The sequence below is a fragment of the Tachypleus tridentatus genome, chromosome 10, assembly GCF_004210375.1.
Source record: "Tachypleus tridentatus isolate NWPU-2018 chromosome 10, ASM421037v1, whole genome shotgun sequence".
Lineage (NCBI taxonomy): Eukaryota > Metazoa > Arthropoda > Merostomata > Xiphosura > Limulidae > Tachypleus > Tachypleus tridentatus.
In genome coordinates, this window is record NC_134834.1 from 50,315,879 (window position 1) to 50,338,200 (window position 22,322).

Sequence of the window (22,322 nt, forward strand, 5' to 3'; positions counted from 1 at the left end):
GATCATTTATGCTCGTAATTCATGTATTTCCAAATACATTAAACATCAAAAGCAATTTTGCTATTTGAGGTAACTCATACAGACGATTTATTTTTTTAAAAAATTCTACCATAATTTTATCAATTATAGCTACCTCTATAAAGTTCCATTGTTTATTGTGTTAGGGAATGGGGTACTTTTATGACATGCTTAGTAACATAAATCAATGGGCTTTTATAAACATATAACAAACGTTCTCATCAGTATATATTTCATGGGTCAAAATAAAATACGTTGTCATTTTTCTTACAATTGGAAAGTGTGATTCCTCTTCTTTTGTAAGATGGCCACTAGTTTGAAAAAAGAACATTAATAACGACAGCATATGATTGAAGACTCAAACATATGTGTAAAACAAGGAATAATGATAATCTATATTCTACAGTAAAATATACAGGGATTTTAATTCCTAGCAATGCCCAGATGCATGTTTATTGGTACTGAAAGGGTAAATATAGAACTGTTTCATTCCACAACGACAAAGAGTTGTATTTATTTATACCATATTTTTGAGTGAGATAAAAGTCCTGGTGTGGTATTTTAAATTCCCAGACTATCTAGGTCAGTGACCATTTCCATTATAAATATTCAAAGGGAGATTCATTCCCATTTCATACTAACATTGCAAATCTCTTACCACCCCACCACTTGGGCATGATCTATACCTCAGAGGAGCGATCACACAAAACATAGCAAAGAGTGAAGCAAGTTTATCATTATTCAAGTACTGTTCACAAAAGCATCATCTGAAAGCTGAACAACTGTACTAACAGTTTGAAAAGTTTACCTGGAAATACCTAGATAAAGATATATTTAATTTATAAGTTACGAAAGGGTAAAGTATAACGTTTTTAGTTGCTACAGTGATCGTGTAAAGGTTAGTTATATATCTTGAATGGAGCTCACTGACTTGGATGAAATGTATAATATCGCTTATCCATGGGTCTAGAAAATAAATTAACGATGTGTTAGAATATAGTTTAATGTTATGTCTAGAATATAACTTAGTAATAGTTTTAGATAACAGCTCAATGGCATATCTTAAATACAGCTTAATAACCTAGAGTCTAGAGTAGGCCTTTAAGACATGATTGGATAATAACTTGTCACATGCCTTCAATGTGATCATCTACAACGTAGCTCAGTGACACTTCTTTATTGCAACTAAATTATACGTTAGGAAGTAAGCTTAGTAACATTCCCGGGTATAGAGTGAGTAGTATGTCAATAATGTTGCTCTGGGGTATCTGAAAAAAATAATTGGGTGATAAATATCTGGAATTCAGATTTATTAAACTATCCGCAATTCATCATAATAACATTTGAAATGACGATTAGTTATATGTCAAGAATACATTTCAGTAGCATATCTGGCATGTAGTTTAGTTATATGGCAAGAATGAAGCTTAAGGATATTTCTGAAATGTATTTTAGCTTAGGAACATACTATCTAGCTCAGTAAATTATCTATAATATAACCTAATGATTTATATGTACAATTTCGTTTAGCGATGTGTCTAGACAGTAACTCATTAATTCACTTGAAACATTGCAAATTGATATATCTAGAGCCAAACACACCGGCAGCAGCGATGAGACATAACTGATGACTTATGTACAGAAAATATTGTATTTCATAAAAGAATGAAGGAAGATAAGATTTCAGGCTTAAAATGGTTTTAAGAATAATGTTACATGAGCTTCAATAAAATTATCTGATAGAAAAACAGCAAAATCATTTCCAAATTGCATTTGTATATACCAGTTTATATGGATCAATAAAGAAATACAATATCTTCCAAATTTGTAATTTTAAGTTCAATTTAAATATAACTCTAACATTACTAAACAGCAGTCTTACATTGTGAGCCGGTATCATTGGTTATTATGTCAAAGTACTTAGGGTACGGGGAATTAAACATCCATAATCAAATATTATTTATTACGTCAGTCTGAAGTTACATTTTAGAGAGCAAAAAAGCTGATTCAAAACACCTTGATGCTCTAACAACTTAATTTTAAGAAAGCGTATTTATATGTTTTGAATGTATTTCACTATCACACGCAGACATACAATATTAAGTGTTTTAAACTTAAACCCACGACAAATTTAAGAATCATATTCGTTCAGATGTAAATACTGGCAAGGTAAAATATTATCAAACCAATCTTTGTTGTTGTAGTACAACGTGACAAATAAATAAAAGGGCCTGGCATGGCCAGGTGGTTAAGGGACTCGACTCGTAATCCGAGGATCGCGGGCTCTAATTCCTGTCACACCAAACATGCTCGCCCTTTCAGCCGTGGGGGCGTTGTAATATGACAATCAATCCCATAAGTTGTTGGTAAAAGAGTAGCCTAAGAGTTTGCGATGGGTGATGATGACTAGCTAGCTACCTTCCCTCTAGTCTTACACTGCTAAATTATGAACGGATGGCGCAGATAGCCCTCGTGTATGCGCGAAATTCAAAACAAACCAAACCAATAAATAAAAGAACTGATCCACGTGTCTTTAGAGAAAGAGAGAGAAAACACTTTTACATATATTTTAAAGTATAAATGAACTTGTTACTGCCTTTATGAAACAAAAGCACGCCATATTATAATTATACTCGAACTGGACACCGGATGCGATTATGGGGCCAGCGTTTACAAATATCTAGTAAATTATTTACTTCCTCCTGATAATATTACCATTTTCAGGCATAATTAAGTAATTTATGATATAATAGAAAATAGTGTCAATAGTTTACATAATATAGCATACACTCCCTGACACCAAACATTGTTCGTGGAAAAGGTCTTAGGATTAAATTTGTATGCTTAATTTCATTGTTTATTCAACTTCGCTGAAACTGTCTTAAAAGTTTTAAAGTTACGTTATGTATATTTATTATATTACTACAGTAAAGTTAAATGTCCAATGACTGCTACATTCACATTACTTTTTAGGCAATGATCCTCAATGTAAAGAAAGATATTACTGGTGCGAATCTTTTGTTCAGAATACACATCTAAATTTAAAAACATGAATTGATTTATTTTGAAATTCTTCAAATAGATCAACTTAATGACATGTAAGACTTTGGCCTAAGTTTGAGGTCATAGGACTAACATTAAGCCTAAGCAACTGAAAGTGAAATTTTATAAAACCTTTAATTTTTACATTTTCTATTCATATTGTTAAAATAATTTTAGATCAAAAACCGTTTGTAAAGCTGTGAAAGAAAGTTTATATACATCTATATGTTGTAGCTATTTTAATAAGACAATTTCTATACCTTATTAGGCTTAATTTACAGTTAAACTGGATGAACGAAAAAGCGACAGACGCAACCATTAGAACATTAGATATAACTTTCCAAGAGTTGCATTAGATAAAATAGTTTTATTTGTTTTTGCTGTCTGAAAGAAAATTTTAAAATAATAATAAAAAACATCATTTGTCGCTTTCACCACGATGCTCCATAACCTGATGTATTTATCACGGGGCATGAAACCCTGGAGTTTAGCGTTTTATTGGGTAAGAAGTTAGTTGTAATGTACTCTTTCTCTATTTTCAGCGGTGGATCAGCAATAAGTTTGTGGACTTAAAACGCTAAAATCTAGCACAGATAGCCTATTGTGTGACTTTGCGCCAAAACACAGTTCTTTTGTTCACTGGTATATACTTGTTTTTCTTAAAAGTCACTACAGATTTAGGCCTGAGAAAGCTAAATGTGGCGCAGGGATTTGGCGTAAAGAAAGCAAATCGTATCTTATTTTTTAAATTTCATTTTAATTTCTGACACCATTACTTTTGTTTCAAAGATATTTTTCGTTATTTTTCTTTGAAACTTTTTATTTCCAATAGATTACCCCAAACAACTGGTGTGTAAAATCTTATGTTAAATAATGGCGAATAGTTGGAGTATATTACATCACAATGAGACTAAGTTACATGTGGTTAGTAGGAGAAGGAGCTTTACGCTGCAACTTTTGTATAACCTAATACTTTACACACTACATGAGAGGCTGCATCAAATGTAGCTTTTTTTAACTATGTGAAATATGGCTCGGTTACAGGCCTAGAATGTAGTTGTTGATGGATATGTCTGGAACATATCTTTGTGACACATGCGGAATGTAACTTAGTTGCATTCTAAAATCTATCTAGAGCACAGTTTTATAACATAATAGTAATACAGTTTGCATGATCACATTTATACATACAATATAGTTTGGGTGGCACGTTTAATTTCTTTTTTTCTGGATTCAGTCTGAGACTTTGACGACATTCTACAAATCTCTAGTTGAAATAGTTTTCATGTATGATATTTTTAAATTTTATTTATTGATTGTAAGAGGTCATAAATGTGTTTTTTTTCTTAATTCCATCGATGGGTCCGGCATGGCCAGGTGGTTAAAATGCTCGACTCGTAATCCCAGAGTCACGGGTTCGAATACCCCCTCACACCAACTATGCTCGTCTTTTCAGTCGTGGGGGCGTTTACAATGTGACCGTCAATTTCACTATTCATTGGTAAAAGAGTAGCCCAAGAGCTGGTGGTGGATGGTGATGACTAGCTGCCTTCCTTCTAGTTTTACACTACAAAATCAGTTACAGCTAACGCAGATAGCCATCGTGTATTTTTGCGCGAAATTAAAAAAACAAACAAACAAATCTATCGATAGTATCATTTTTGTTGTACAGTCTTGAAGCCAGATTTGTGAACATGGATTACAGTTGTGATACGTCTGTTCAGTAGTATAATCTGAAATATACGCCGGCATGACACGTTAAAATGTTGTTCACATAACTAACAATGAGATTTCGGAATGTCTGTGAATGTTTATATGTGTATATATATCTGGTGACGTGTGTGGAATATTTGTTGTTCGTGATACTTTGGAGATCAACATAAATGTTGATAAATACTTTGTTTGTTTGCTTTTATCATTGATATGAATTATTTGAAATGCATAACATAATGTTTACTATCCCGACATATAAATATTGACCGCGAACCATACAGATAGTCCAGAAAATTAAACTCTGATAAATTCTCATCCGAAAGTATTAGAGAATTTCACAATATCCATAAACTTTTATTATGTATTTTAATATCTGCTAAACGACCGACAACTTGTTAAATTAATATAAAAAACAGAAACTAAAAGCAAAAGCAGTTTTAAAATATTTTTGAAAAGTGATAGACCCTTAACTATAAAATAACTACTTTTTAATCCAGAAATGTAAACCCTAAGCGTATTAACTTTACGTTCAATGCAATACATTTTATTGAACGTTCTATTTAATCCTTTACATAAAATAATTCATTTGAGACGCTAATTGATAGGTCAATAAAAACACTTGCTAAAAGCAAAAAGAAAAACAACACACACTGGAATAAATACAACTATCGTACGGATTAAAAGATGGAAATCTCGCAAAATGTCTTGATTCATGGTGTCGTAAAAACGAAAGCGGAACGTCGCGATTTTATCTGACAAGCTCCAAAGCTTATGCATAGTATTCGTTCTCTTTCTTTACTCATCTTACATATTAAACCAACGATTAGAAATAATAACCTTCAAATTAAACAAAAGTCCAATAATTGAGAATTTTTAAATATTAATATCTTTTTTAACAAATCTAGTGTAAATTGTGAATTTTGATGAGTGTGTCTCCAGGTTAAATAGCTTACATGAATATTATAAAATGAAATTTGGAAGTGGAGAATGTATGTGTTTTTCTCATAACAAAGCCACATCGAGCTATCTACTGTGTTCATCGAGAGGAATCGAACCCCTGATTTTAATGTTGTAAATCTCAAGACTTAGCGCTGTTGCAGCGGGAAACTTGCCTATAGATTTTTTTGGTGTGTGTTTTTTCTGTTTTTGAAAACAAAAGCGCTTGTTATTTAAAAAAAATTCTTGAAGGAGGAAAGACTGTAAAAGTTGTTAAGAGACACCTACAGAGGATTGTGCGTTCTATTCAGGCTATTTTGAATATACAAATCAGGAAATCACGTGACAACAATGGTCGATATAAAGTTACGGTAGAGCGGCATGTATCAGAACAACATTTTGGTATTGTATGGTGTGTTTTGTAGGGTTTCTAATACCACCGAAAATTCATCGCTTTTTTAGAAAAGGTGTGTAGCAGCCTTTCTGATGCAAAGTATTCAGCCACTCAGATCATAAGGATGTGTACAGATCGGAGACTTTAATTGTCTAAGGTGTAGATATTTCTTGTGCTTAATGGCAATGCAAAACAAAAAAAAATGTGGATGAGCTTGAGGACCTAAGACCATCTAGAAAGAGACCTGCAAAAAAGTTGTACCCCAGCTATGATAAGCAAAGTAAGGTAATTCACAAACACAAAAGACAGGTTCTCGTGCCCCATACATCAATACGCAACATAATCCAGAAAGATCTCTGTCTGAAAAAGCAACAGATGTCATGTGTACACAAGTTTATTTCCCTAAATATCCGTTTAACAGTCTTATATATATAAAAAAAAAAAACTGGAAAATGGTATTCCATGTAAAGTCTTACCGGTCATATAGCCTAACACATCGCTTATAAACTTCTGTGCAATCGAACTGTTTGAGCTGACGGTTGCACACTGTCCTGCTTGTACATTGTATGTATTACGAAAAGCATCAAAGAACAGTTGTATACTTTGGACATGACAACTACACTACGGAGCTTTAACACTAAAATCAATACTGCAGAAATATTGTTAAAATGCACAGTCGTCAGTTAAAGCATGACAAGACGTGGCAACACGTACTGTAATAATGTGGTTTAAATATAGCATATTCAAAACGTTTGAACCCTAAAACTTTCTATCTAAGTAACTCAAAGAGAAAAATTAACTTTTAAGGTCATGATTACAGGAGTGGAAAAATGTGCAGTTGCTCTAATGATTGCTGTTATTGTTATCATATCTAGAGCACCAAATGGTAGTTTTTCATGGGTATTTATCGTTAATGACATTCTTTTTTAACTATTAGCATAATCGTTCTGCTTTACTTTTAATAAAGCACACCGAGTTTGCTAATGAGATAGACAAGAATTGAAGGCTCTCCACGTACTATATCATTAGGCTCTGTCTGTATAAATTGCTAACAAATACTTACCAGACATGCGCCTTGCAACAACAGCAAATTTCATAATAACATAATATATTCTTATTTCAACTGCCCTTAATAAATGGGTTTTCTCATTTTATTTCTCCCTATTTACAGCAACCACAATAAGATTTGTTTTCCTTTCTGTTTTTAATACTTGTTTAGGCTAACAGAAATAAACGTAAGCTACAGCCTTGGATGGGTTAACACGTTGTCGTTCTTTCTCTTCAAGATTACTCATATTATAAAGGTTCAATCAAGTAGAAATAGGAGATGTATAGGAAGGTTGAAGATGCTGATTTTAAAAGTTATATATTTAAGATAATTTCTATTTTTTTCTAAGGAAATCGAGTGTCAATATGATGTTTGTTTCCTCTGTTTTAAACATTCCTGTGAAAGCTACAATACAACTTCAATACAAATAAAATAAAGACTTGAAGCACGCGTGCAACATAAATGTGCTAATTGTTATCAGATTTTTTTTCAATATTTAATAAGCGTTTTCTTGCAGTTGCAAATTATAAAAATGAGTAAGATATTCTTTAATAATATTTATTTTCAAAAATTAGGTTATCAAATCAAACAATTAGAGTTTCACTGTATATCATACATTAACACCAACCAAAAGTTGAACACTCCTTATTCCTTGGCACCGATAGACAGATTTTCTTCTAGATAATAAGAATTTGGTGCCACTGTCGAATTATAGTGTCCCCCGTTAGGGCATCGGTAAGTCTTCGGATTTATAACCCGAAAATCAGGGGTTCATTACCCTCTTCGGACACGCAAATAGTCCGATGTGGCTTTACAATAAGAAAACACACCCACATTCCAAATTACAATAAAATATCAGATTAAAGGGTGGACTAAAAATACGAATTACAGGACTACAGTTTCTGATAGACGTCGGTCATAACCATAGTTAAATCATTTACTTGCTAATCGTTGTAACTATGACCCTCTCCTTGGTGCCTTTCCTAGAGTTAACACTATTTTTTTTATTTAGCCCATTTGTATAGGTTTATTTATAATTAAGAACAAAGCTACGCAACGGAATGCCGTGATCTGCCGACCACGGGTATCGAAACCCGATTTTTAGCGCTGTAAGTCCGAAGAAACCGCTGTGCTATTATATTTGCATGGACATCAATTATTTAATATTCTGACCCATTAAATAAAAAAAATAATAATTTTACCTCAAATAAAAAAAATAATAATTTTACCTCATTAAGTAATTTATTTATTTTTTGCCTCTTGGTTTTGATTTTAACAAATATTACCTCTTTAAGAATTTTGTTCATTTTTATAATTTGGTATTTTTTGTAAATATTAAATCATTATAAGGTTCATTTCTTTTTGTGTCATGTTTTTTATTTTTAATATTGAATCATTAAGTGGTTTATCTTATTTTGACACTAGGTTTTTTGCTTTTACAAATATTACTTCCCTAAGAATTTGATACATTTTTCATAATTTGGTTTCTTTTTGTTGTTGTTTTTTGTAAATAATATTTATTTAAGAATCTGATCCATTTTGAAGCTTGATATTTCTAATACCGATAAAATCTTTAAGTGATTGATTTTTTAATTTGGCTTTTCAAAGCTTGTAATGTTTTGATCAAATTATATAACGAACAATTAGGTTAAAAAAATTAACTTTTAAAAAAGTAACATTTCTCTTACAACTTCAGCAAGTTTAAAAGGACAGTTTCCTTTCAGCGTCTTTAGCTTGTAATGAGGTGATTTTGTACACAGTTCCAATAACAATATTGCTCTTACTCAGCTTCGTTAACGTTTAAAAATATATTCTACAAAAAGAACTTATTATAGGAGCTTATAAATGCTATCACTGTGTGGCGCTGTCTGTCTATGATAGTAAAAACCAAAACAAATAGATTCATTTGCACCACCTATGGGCTAAAGACAGCTTTATTTGTGCTTGATAGGTGATAGAGATTTTATTAACGACTTTTCCTTGTCACATATGACGTCAACAATAACACATTTTTAGACTTGCCTCGCGATATAGCGTATCATTAACCTTTGTCAAATGAAACTTGCTTTTAAAACTTGTAATTTAGAAGATATAAACTTTTAAATATGACTATTAACGTAGGCCTGCATCAACTTATGTAGTCCGTAAAAATATTTATGAAACAATATAATTACGATTCGCATTAGTAAAATACTCTAGGCAATCACAAACATGCAATAGAATTATCAATATAACATATATATTATATAGTTATATAATAATAAAACAGGTAATAAGATATTATTATATTTAACAAAATATTTAAAAGAGTGATAGTTAAAGTAATACGTAACTATATATATAATTATTTATAAATGAGTAAGAATGTTGGTCACTTTATTAATTTTATGTAATAAAGTAATTTAACTTTTCTCAGGAGACAGCATAAAAATACATAGTGTACTTTCATTATAAAGTAAAAGCTAATAATTAATATACACGAACCACTGTACAATCTTCAATCAAGAGAAGTTGATTCTGAAATTCTACTGACGATGGTTTTGTTCAACAGATTTAGTAACAATAAGTGTGACTTCAGTCAAACAAATTTCATTGAATAATTCCATTATCGGAAGATTTATATAAAACCCCAGCTACTTTAGATTATTAAGTGGCTCTCTACCTAATCAGATTTATTACATAACTTTTAGTAACGATACCCTTAATGGATAGTTCAAGTGGCGAAGAACTATAGTCACAATAAGGTCATACATGTGCCCAGTGTCGATAGATTCAGTAACAGTTTCAGTTGGTTCATTAGGTAAGTTTATTAACAACGAACTTACAGGGTAAAATTTGTCACAGTAGGCTCATTGGATAACTTCAGTCCCGACTGGTTTATTAAATGACTTCAATGGTAATAAGTGTTTAGATAACGCCCTTGTAAAAACCCATTGACAATAGGCTCACTAAAGCTAAGATCACTTACAATGAAGTTAATAAATAACTACAATCATGATATATTCATTATTTATCTACTCTAAGTCATGATAAATTCAGTAGGTAGATCCAGTTTCAATAGATTCATTCGATAACTTCATTATTTTGATTCAATGAGAATGAGTTCATTAGATGATAGTATCTGCAGGTTCATTAAATAACGGTAAGTTTATCGAATAGCTATAGAGTCTTGATGCGTCTGTTAGATAGTCTCCAACAAGGTGCGTCCGCTATATAACTCTAGATATATAGCGTGTGTGTCAGATAACACCGGACACGTGTTTCGTTCGTAACAGAAGTTTAGGCATGAAATGTTTGTTAGTTAACTTTACATCAACGTGCTCGATGTTACAAGAAACACTTTAACGAAACTTTATACGTGAACACGAATGAGATTGAAGTGTCAAATAAGTCAACGTATTATTATAAAAATTCACATCACGTTGTAAGTTCATAATTAAAACGAACCTGTTCTTCATGGGTACGTCAAAGATTCTGCTTGGCTGCACGTGCACAGACACGTTTGTCGTTGTTTCCTGCAGACGATACTAACAAATACACACGTGTGTAGTATATAGGTGTCTCAGTCATTTATCATAATTGTTAATACATAGAAATATACTACTTAAGAGGACGCTGTCATTGTCCAATAAAAAGAAAATAAACTTTAACTGTATTGTTTCACAGGTAGAAATTGTTGGTCATATAAGATAATTCATTTGAAGGTTTCGCCAATAAATGTAAAATACCGTCTTTAGGATTTGATGCCGTCATATTCTTAGTTACAAAAAAAAATATTCAAAAAACAAAGAACGTTCTCATCTTTAAATAGTTGAAAAATATACACGACTCAAAATATAGAATAAACAGAAGATATTAGTAATTTCAAACAAATAAACGAGGCACGTCTAAGAAAACAAAAAGAGGCCCGGCATGGCCAGGTGGCTAAGGCACTCGACTCGTAGTCTGAGGTTCGCAGGTTTGAATCCCCGTCACACCAAACATGCTCGCTCTTTCAGTTGTGGGGGCGTTATAATGTGATGGTCAGTCCCATTATTCGTTGGTAAAAGAGTATCCCAATGGTTGGCGGTGGGTGGTGATGACTAGCTGCCTTCCTTCTAGTTTCACACTGCTAAATTAGGGACGGCTAGCGCAGATAGTCCTCGTATAAGTTTGCGCGAAATAAAAAAAAAAACCAAACTAAGAAAAAAGAATAGAGGTGATGCCAAACAAACCAACACAAACACAAGCTCCACTCAAACAAGAAATTGTAGTTGCTCTAAATAAACAAACAACAAAAATCAAATAAACAAGGAACTGAAACAGTTCCAAAAAGGCAGAAAAAAAAGATACAAATCCAAACAAATAACGAACATATACAACTATATACAAAGAGCATAGACAGTTTCAATCAGACAAAAAACAAATAATTCTAAGCAAATAATGAATATAGACAGTTCCAAACAAGTAGCACAAATAGCTTCAAATAAACGTAATCTAACTCATTCTGAGTTAAAATTAACACCATAACGAACATATACACTAATTCTGTGAGACTATTTTGCATATTTTTTTACACATGTAGGTGTGTTTTTACATATGTTTAATCAAAATAAAGTAAGAACTTTATTTATTTTCTAAAGTGCTTAATTGTGTATTTATTTTTGAAAATTAAAATCTACTTGTTACATTTGTTACAGAAACTACTGCAGATTCTTCGAACTTAAAATGTTTTTTCTACTAAAAGTCTTCACTAGAGGGCTTGATCTTGATAATGCTAGACGTTTCAAAGTTATAGATCTGATGATATATATATATACTTTTCATACAGCTTATTGCCTATTGCAATTCAGTTGCAGCGAAATTACGTTATAAATTACAGATTCTTATACGACTCTACTATTTTAGCTGTTTGCTAACTTAGGGACATCACATGAAAACATAAACTACATAGCGATCAATTGTACAGCTCGAACACTTTTAGGCAATCCACTATAGTGACAAAAGCCGCTATAGATGGCGTCCGTGCATGGAACAGTTACTTCGTTGTATTACTGCGCGAGCAGGCGACAGGCACGAGGTTAGTTTTGTTATACGTAGCCTTTTAAACTCTACTTCTGTCATTTACATAAAGAGAACATTCAACCATTAAGTAAAGACATAAACATTCAAATGGAAATACCGAGACTTAAGAACTAATTAACTACATCTCTAGTTTTACTTTGAAGTACAATTGCTACAAACGTCAGTCTTTATAGATCTAAGTACTATTTATGTACAAGTTATTCGATATATAATAATGAAGTTTCTTTCCAGGAAATATATATCACTAGTTTTCTGTCAGTGGAACTATGAACGTGAGTGATAATGCGATTGTACCGATCACCTCGAAACTCACATATAGTTGTAGCAACCATATCGCTTTCAAGACAAGCCAGATGTGAAGAACACTTTGATGTCTTTGACAGTATATATGAAATAAATTTACATAGGTCAAAACTCTTTATGAACCCAAGTAGAAGAGAAGCGTAACATAAACTGACACCAGAGACAGTTTTTATTTTTCGTTGCTTTAGCAAGTTGAACTGGTATTATCAACATGATTTTCACTGTTCAAAACATTATTTTTTGGACATCTCATTTATTTTTATTGATTTTGATCTCACACTATTATGGGAAAATGCAAGTATAACTCGTTGACTCAAATCGCTACTTTCAGAGATAACCAATAGAATTTTTCTATCAGTTCACATTGATTTCTTTGTCAAGTTACACATAAAAATATTATTTTTGGTTCGTTTTGTTAACGTTATGAAAGGTATTATACTATTGCTATTAGCTTACTTTGACAAAAGTATCGACATATTATCACTGGCTCCCTTTGATAAAGTTTTCAGATACAACGTATTGACATTGGTTCTCTTTGATAACATTATCGAAAGTATTACGTTACTAATGTTATTGACTCACTTTGATAGCATGAGGGTAGGTATTAGATTGTTACAATATTCGTTAAACTTTAGGAATATTAAGATTTTCCAATTTCCCAACATCATTAGATTGTTTCTAGTTTGTCTGATGTCAAGCACAGAGTTATCAAATGGGATATCTGTGCTCTGCCAGCCACCGGTATCGAAACCCGGTTTCCAGAGTTGCAAGTTCGCAGACATACCGTCAAATTGTTAGTTTCTGTCCTGTTGAATATTTCTATAGTTTTTATTCCTCTGTATTTTTTACTCTAGCCTCAAGGAATTTTATCTCTCTTGCTAATTCTGTTTGTCTCAAAACGTAAAGTTTTCCGCGTATGTTATTTTTATCCTTTGTGTATTTTAACAAATACGCTTCTTGACGTTTTGTCTATTTTTAACTCTTAGCTTACGGATTACTATTTGTTTTCTTCTCTCTTAATTTCTTATTTATTTGTTTACATCAAGTTTCACGTTTCTTGTCTCTCCTTTGCTGTACGTCTCAGTAAAGTTTACGTTATTGGATGTCTCTCAGTTGGAACATGTCTCACTTTATACAGGAGTTACTGAGCGTCTTTACTTTTCCATATCATTTCTAGGTTGTAATGCTCCGAACTAACAGTACGTATATCAGCACTGATTGTGTGATCTTGTATTTAAATTGAAATATTACGTATCAACAGAATGTAAAGTGCCAGGATTGGGATTTTAGCTAACATACATAGATGGACAAACTAAGATCCTGAAACAAAATAGTCCGCTCACTGTCAGGAAAGCGTGTTGCTGTCAGGTAACGGTGACTCTTATGTGCTGTTTGGCTAGAAGGACTCCGACAGTAGTGTATCATCAATTGCTCTGATGACTGAAGATATTTCCCGCCTCCTACTATGGCTCCGCCCCGAGTCTAGAGGTTTGACAACGGCGACACCTCGACCTCTTGGGGGACTCCCGTGTCCCCTTGGGTAAGGTGGCACGTATTCGAACAAGCGAACCTCGTGATACTCCAATGTTTCACTGCATGGCTTCATCGTATTGACGTCACGACCAATAGGCTCTCAAGCCGAAATGCTTTGTGTGACGCCTCGCCTTTGCGCCTTCGTCATCATAGCGTTGGCCAATAAGCACCAAAGATAGAAAGCTATCTATCAGCGCCATGATGGTGAGCTGGCGGTCTAAAGCGAGGCCAACTTGTCAGCAATGCAGAACGCATAGGACGGGCCTGGTTTTGCAAGTCAGATCAGCAGGACCCATGTCTCTCGAAGCATGGCTACCAGTACGTCCAATCCATTCGACGCCACAAGTAACGTGGAACCTCTTACGAACACACACGGCTTTAGCAGCAGCAGAGAAATGCAAGTGGCCAGCTCCCAAGGCGGCTACGTGAGGGAGCCTACAGAAATGAAGTACATGCCACCGCAGCACCAGGGTCCAAACGGACATGCTCTCGGGTCCCACCATCAATGGGTTAGCCTACCCCATCACAGTGATCCCTCGGGCTGGCCGTCCAACATGCACCATCACGGACTGCATTCGCAGGACATCAAACCACCGCATCACTCAGGATCAGAGCTACACCATGGTTCCTTGACCCACCACCGTCCGCCGCAGCATATGACACCCTGGCACCCGTCCTCCCTAGCGGGCCAGCACATGGCTAACATGTCGCCATCAACCAACGGCTCCTCACCCCTTCAACACCCAGCATACGCCATGAATGGAATGATGACCCATGGCGGGGTGCAGATCCACCCTGCAATGAGGGAGGTTCCACAACATCTCGCAGGAGAACAGTTCCCTCAGTTACACCACCCTCTTCATCACCACGACAACGGACACCACCGAATGCACCCAGACAGTGACGAACCTGGTTTAATCGAGACACCACCACCCTCATCGGACGACCTAGAAAGCTTTGCTAAACAATTTAAACAACGCCGGATCAAGCTAGGCTTCACGCAGGCAGACGTTGGGCTGGCACTCGGCACGCTTTACGGTAACGTTTTCAGTCAGACTACAATTTGCAGGTTCGAAGCTTTGCAGCTCAGCTTCAAGAATATGTGTAAGTTAAAGCCTTTACTAGCCAAATGGTTGGAAGAGGCGGACTGCACTACGGGATCGCCGACGTCCATCGACAAGATCGCCGCTCAGGGTCGGAAAAGAAAAAAACGAACGAGCATCGAGGTGTCTGTGAAAAGTGCGTTAGAAAGTCACTTTCACAAACAGCCCAAACCCTCGGCTCAAGAGATCTCCGCCCTTGCTGACAGTCTGCAGATAGAAAAAGAGGTTGTCCGAGTTTGGTTTTGTAATCGTCGTCAGAAGGAGAAAAGAATGACCCCTCCTGTAACATCCATGGGTCCGAACAACCTAACCAACAGAACTGGCTCGGTGACTACTTCTACCAACAGTAACACTGAAATGTTGATGGGGCACAGAGATGGTGGTATTCATGGTGGCAGTCCGGTTCACCTTCATAACCACTCTCACAGTCCACCCATGCTCCATTCTCCGACTCCTCATTCAACTAGCCATTCGATTCACACAGTAGGACAATCGCTGACCGCTCACTGACCAACGGATTCGCAGCCAGTATTGAGCGCCAGTGTAAAATTTTATTAGCCTATCAGTTCGTTTGTCATTAGTGTGCGTGTGTGGATGTGTATAAAGCCTCGTGCAATCCAATGAACCTGAGATCTTCTGCTCAGAAAAAGACAGATTTGTACATAGTGAACTTCAGATGTAGTCTGTAGATTTAAAACAGTCATGTCGAACAGTAACTGTGAACGATGTAAATTAATGGACATGACTGTTGTCATTGTTGGGGTTCATTTGTAGCTAAACAGGGCACGCCGATACTAGTCGCAGCTCGAATACCGGGAAGGATAAGGGGTGAAGGTAGGACTTTCTATTATTTCTAAATCTAAGACTTTTTGGGGTTAAGCCTATAGCTCAGGGCACCAATGAGTATTGGTCGCATGTTTTCAAGTTACTCTGGCCCTCAGGAACTGTTGTAGTAAAAATCAGATATAATTATTTTGTACGATATGAGATATGTGTTTAACTTAAAAAAAAACAACAACACGAAAACGTTTATCATCTTTAATAAATTTCCAATACAACTTCCTGGAAAACGTAATGTAATAATATTAAATGCTGTTTTGTTTAGTTCAACGTTAACTGCAGGAATGATCTTTTTAACGAACATTAATATCATTAAATAAATTGAGCTACATCTGATATCATCAATTGCTTTTACTCTCTTTTTTAAAAGTCCCATAAAATGGATCTTAATTATGTTTTTATTAAGAAAAATTAAACCAACTTAATATGTCCTGTTGAAACGTTTTCGAAATCGCGCAGCATTTGACCTGATGCTGAAAGTAAACAGAAATAATTTACTAAACTGATTTTGCATTCACATAAATCACTTGTTACGGTTTCCTTATATAGCATGCGCTATGAGATAGTTTCCAAAAGTCCAGAAGCTGCGACAAAGTCCGAAAACAACTAGGGCAAATGTTTTCAAGATGCAGGTGACGTGAAATGATCCTTGTTAGGTAGATAGATTCTCACCCTTCCTAGTGTTGGGCTCTTTCGTTACAAACTTTTTTGAATCAAAATTTCTAACATCGTGAAACTTTAATACGTGTGTCTCTGGGTAACTTTAGTTAGGGGTGCATTGCACACTATGTCTGCAAGTACGTTTGTTTTTGTGTATTGTCTCTTTCGTTTATTATTTAAGTCAGTTGTGTTATAACAAGCTGTATAGTTACTGTTTCATATAATATTTATTGACCAGATTAATAAATGGAAGACAATAAAAGCTCCAACATTTTATGTAACAATAGCTGTTTAAAATGCGTTAACTCTACATAAGTAGTTTTACATACTCTCTTGTACCTGCTCTTTACGTTTTTTGTGTTTTTTTTAACACTTAAATCATTTGTGTGGATAAATTTACTATAACCTATCCAATTAGCTATCTAATTATTATACAATTCTTAGAATGCTCTATATTTCCATTGAATTGAACTACTGGGTAGCATTACAAAATCTAATTTAACTATTTGAGGTATAGCTGCTGTAGATATTCACTGAACTTATAATACCATCCAAGCTCTTTACATAAATATCACACACTACTACATTTCTGACAGGCCGAAAGACTAAATACCAACTCAGGGGCTGTCTTGCTAGTTCATTCCCTGTCATTCTAAAATAAAATTACGATACTCAAAGTGTCTTTAAGATATTCATTTAGTACGCTATTTAAAAATACTTGTTATTCATTATGAAATGATAAATTTTGTCACTTAATGTTTAGTTATTTTCAAAGTTACCAACGGAGAAAAATAACGTTTTCAGTGGTTTTCATTTTAGTCTCAAAACCGTACAGTATTCCACTGTCAATGTTTACTTTTTTGCTGACGCAGTCTTAAACAGCTGGTAACTTGAATAACGTTCATTTTATGTTTTAAAACAATTTATCAGGGTCTTTTAGCGGTTTTTTTTATTATTGTTGTCGTTGAAATGTGTTTTTACATTTCATCTATTTAGAATTACCTAGTTCTAGAAAATACGTTGTTAAAGTTTTGTCAAAACATTTCCCTAAAATACACACATTTTTGGTGGATACTTTTTGATAAAAAAAACGGTTAATGGTACAAGTTCATCCGAAACGTAAATTATGCATTTTTTCATCCAAAAAACAATGATTATATCAGCTCATTTAACGTAATTTTGTTTTTATGCCCGTATTTTAACAAGTTGATGCCAGTGTATCTTAAACACAAACTATGTTTATATCGAATTTCTGTCTTTGGTTCGTTTTATGTGGTATTAGGCGTCTGTATTTGAAACTGATGTTTTTTATTATTTTTCATTAAACTGTAATGTTTTTTTCAGTTCTAATGGTATTTCATACAAATTGTGAAATCAGGATTTTTTTGTGACAAAAAGTGTTTTCGTTCAAAAGTTTTTGTTGTTGTTGTTGACCCAAGGTTAATAACTCTTGAAAAAAAAATAGCAAAGTCTGTTTACCTCATTTCTATAGAAATAAAGCCGGCCAGTAGTTTTGCTCGTAAACAGTCAGAAGTCTGCTATAATTGTTATAGTTGAATTAACACTGATTTTCAATATGAAATGGGAGTTATGATTTTTGTCAACAAGTGTATACAAGGTCTAACTAATGTATAAGGAGGCCCTATTGTGCCTAGCTGGTATATCGTTGTAGAGCGTGACTGGTGAAAAATAAAAATAAATAGAAAGTTCTGTGAGATCGTTTTCTCGTGATGAGTGAATATTTTTCTCTACCCAATCAAATTTCACATATTTTTTTTAAGAATAAGTAGATGTTACATTTTTAAATAATGTGGTATCATTGAAGCATTTTTAATGTAAGCTTCTGAAATAAACTGTGAAGATTTTAATCTCGTAACAACAAATGTAATAGTCATTAATAAATGCCTTTTAATGGCTCAGTGGCAGTTCTGAGGGCTTGTAACACTAAAAATCCGGATGTGATACCGCAAAGGGCAGAGCACAGTTAACCCATTGTGTGGCTTTGTAACCCCAATTACAGACATTGCACATAAATCAACAACGAATTACATAACAATAAGATAAAGGAAGAGTGGGAAAATAATATTTCTGTTTTAATAAGTATATTTAGCAGTTGTTCGCATGCGTGTGATTTTTACATTTCTCCTTCCCCTCGTTTATTTTTAAGTAAATAGTTGCCAAAGTCTGATTTTTAAGCCTCACTAGCTTTACTGATGACAATTTGTTACGCTAAAACGTGCGTTTAATTGTGAAGTCAAAGGGGTGAGATCTTCTGCTACATAAATTGCGAAACCAGGGGAGAATCCTAGATTTAATCACATGATACATACACTGCATATTTGCTCTAAGTTATTCATTTATACGGGTTAAATGTGACACTAAAAGGTCCCTGTTACGATTTCAAGCTTTATATGCATAAACACATAGTAAAATCATGTTTTGGGATTTGATGTTATAAATCTAACTGCAATAGTGCAGATTGCGGTTAACGCATACTCAGAGTTCTATTGTAAAAAAAACATACGTTAGATCGTTATAATTTATCAAAATTTGCAAGCGTATTTATATCTGTACTGTATAAAAGGAAGTTCACCCACAGTGTTTGCTGAAATGAAGCCAAAAGTCTCTTAGGACGTTGAGGAGAAATGTTATCAACATATGACTTATAGCTGGAGAGTCTATAATCCTCTCTCACGTTGTATGTATATACATACTTAACACAGTGAGTTAATTATTATAATACACAGTTTATACTACGACATTGTATTTATATTTTCTTTATCGATAATTTAAACGTATACATCACTTCTAATTACTGTAATGTAGTGTATAGTATTTGTGACCACACTTCTTCCAGTAATCAAGTTTAAACATAAATACTTGTACTAAACCTTAGAGTATTAGAATATTTCATAACACTGGTATTAATCTTTGAGAACGTATTCCATTTATTCTTCGTTTACATTGATCAAAGCAGAGATAAAACTTATCATTGTTACACACGTGGCTTTATCGTAGTGTTTTTGTTAATGTTGTTTTAAAACAGCGCTAGAAAAAAAAATCATCAAAAGGTCATTTTTCTTTGTGGGACAACAGACCATCAGACCTCACCCCACACATGCTGTGTCAAAATGTCAGGCTCGCACAATGAACCATTTCTCTCACAAGAACCGTCCAATGTCGAACACAGGTAACAGACATCGCGAATTCTTTTCTATGAAATCTTTAGGCTCGTGCCCGTGTCCCTCTTCCCGGGCCCCTTGACCCCCTTCTTTCTCCCCAACCGGACCGCCCGCTAGCCCCGGCCAACTACCGTCATGAACCACGCCAGAGTTTTGGTTTACAGCCACCTAGTGGAAAGCGCCAAGTGAGGTGAAAAATCGGGCTTCTTCTGCAACATGTGTTATTCGTGAAGGCCATACTACAACCTGCGTCTATGTGCAGCTGTAAGTCTCGCTTAGGTGTTTCAACGAAGACCTTAAAAAGTTATGTGTTAAAAGAAGAAAACAAAAACAAAGTTGTAGGTTAGAAAATCAACTCCTATTATATGGCAAAGAAACAAGGTGGGTTGAGGAATAGAGAAATAAATTTGAGTAGCCAAGTAAAAACAAAAACTAGACATTAAAAAGAAGAAGAAAAAACAAGTTAGGTTTTAGGGTGACAAACAAAGTGGATCTGAAAATAGGAAAGCGTTTTGTGTTATACCTTTAACTCTCGAACTATCAAATATATTTTATACTTCTTTGGATTCACAACTTGATTAATACAATACAACAGCACAAAGAAGAAGACGATAAATAAAGATTAGAAGTATATTTATAACTGTATTTATGTTGTAATGTTGTTTATTTATATACAGTAAGTTCATTGAAACCACTTAGTAGTTCCAAGCTTAAGAAGCAAGCAGGGGTTTAAAACGGAGAAATAAATTGTGTTATAGGATATATCAACAATTTTCCATGTAGAGAAAAGAAACGAAATATGTTATACGGTAAAAAACAATTAGGGGTGTAATTAGAGAAACTAACTGCATTGTAGAACAAAGAAACAAACTGGGTTGTACAACAGAGGGAAAACCTTCACTTGTATACTGAACAAACAAAATGGGTTTTAAGTAAAAAAACAAAGTAGTTAATACAGAAATTGAGTATGTTACATTAAAACGATGTTGGAATCTTATTATCTCGTTACGGTTAATGTTGCCACGTCCAGTTAGGCTTTGTCAGAATCTGTCGTAAGGCTATCATATTCAAAGCACACTACTCTTTTCTTCAGCCTTTTCACAATCCATTAAGCGTACGAATACGATGGCTTCTCATTTCATATCTTGAAACTCCGATCGCATACAAATCAACAGGTGTTGCATTTGCATGAAATAGTAAGAACAACTGTTTCATTTTCCAGCTGCTTGACTTATATGACGATTGAAATGCATAACTAGAAGTCGTATCTTTGTGACCTCACACATTGACCTCGTTTACAGACGGAGATCCCTATAGTTTACTTTGCGTACAATTTTTTGGGACACATAAACAGCTATTGCCATTGATCTTGGGGTTAGTACATCCTCACATGTTATAAAACGCCGCACTTTTGCTTACCATGGCTAGGATACAAACTGTTGCAAGTCTCTTTCTGAGTGGTCCTTGTGCACCGAAGTTGATACATATTCTTTTGCTTTTTCAATGCCATTTAGTATAAGAAACATATTTGCCTTCAAAATCAAACTCTTGGATTTGTGTGTATGAATATTTTACGTCAGAAAGGACTGTTACAAAAGCGGTAAATTTTCGATGGCATCATCTACCTACGAAATTCCTCTGATACAAAGTGTCACGTGTCGAAAATACTCTGGTATAGTGTTTTGTATTTTTGTATTAAATTAATGTGTTGAACTTATGAGTTTTCCCATCATCATGTACGAACATTTTTAAAATGTCTTAACGTAGTTCGGATACAGGCCGTTCCACTGCAAATTTAAGTCAGCTATAACTGCCATGTGACTTGTTGATCTTCACATATTTAAAATAGTTTTAATATAACGTACTCAAACCTCGGTAGCGTACGGTTTTAGGGTTAAAGGTTAGCTGAGCTGCATGGCAGATAGCATCCTGTGGAAGAATATTCAATAATTTGTTTTGAAACCAGAACATTGAAGAACTATTTGAAATGTGATATGAGAAAATCTATTCGAAGAACTACTTAAAGCATGGATTTGAAGTAAATTTTCAAAACAACAACAACAGCACAGTAAGTGAAAGAAATAAGATTTAAAGTCAAAATATGTTAAACTTTGTTAATTGTTTACTTAGTTAAACATTTCAACATATAATAAATATATTTCCGTTTAATTGAAATATTTTAGTGCTGACTCGAATAATATAAAGTTTGTAATTAAATTTAATATGACACAGTATTTTAGTCAATTTAACATTTTAGCTACAATCCTCATGAAAGTTTGTAGTTAAGACGATTGGTTTGTATTAACTGATATACTAAAACATGTAAAAATGTTTTGTTTAACTTAAACGTAATCCCAAACAGTTGGACGAAAATCCTAATGACCATATCAGTAGTAGTTGTTATCAAGAATAAGAGATTTCTTTTTCGTTCAATTATTTTTTCTCATTTTGAATGTTTCGAGTGCTAAACGTCATTAAATTAATTG

General features: G+C 34.1%; 1 protein-coding gene across 15 annotated transcripts in view; it reads left to right on the forward strand.

Annotated features, from left to right (window-relative positions):
- LOC143229248 (POU domain, class 3, transcription factor 4-like) overlaps window positions 1-22,322 on the forward strand; it is a 299,882-nt gene that overhangs the window by 66,375 nt on the left and 211,185 nt on the right. For 13 of the 15 annotated variants that reach the window (XM_076461327.1, XM_076461323.1, XM_076461325.1 and 10 more), the window contains exon 1: window positions 14,251-15,988. The exons of the other annotated variants lie outside the window; for them this stretch is intronic. In XM_076461327.1, the coding sequence (XP_076317442.1) occupies window positions 14,360-15,664 (1,305 nt within the window). In that variant the 5' untranslated portion in view covers window positions 14,251-14,359 and the 3' untranslated portion in view covers window positions 15,665-15,988. Of the gene's footprint in view, window positions 1-14,250; window positions 15,989-22,322 lie in introns of those variants that run through there. 15 annotated transcript variants of the gene reach the window in all.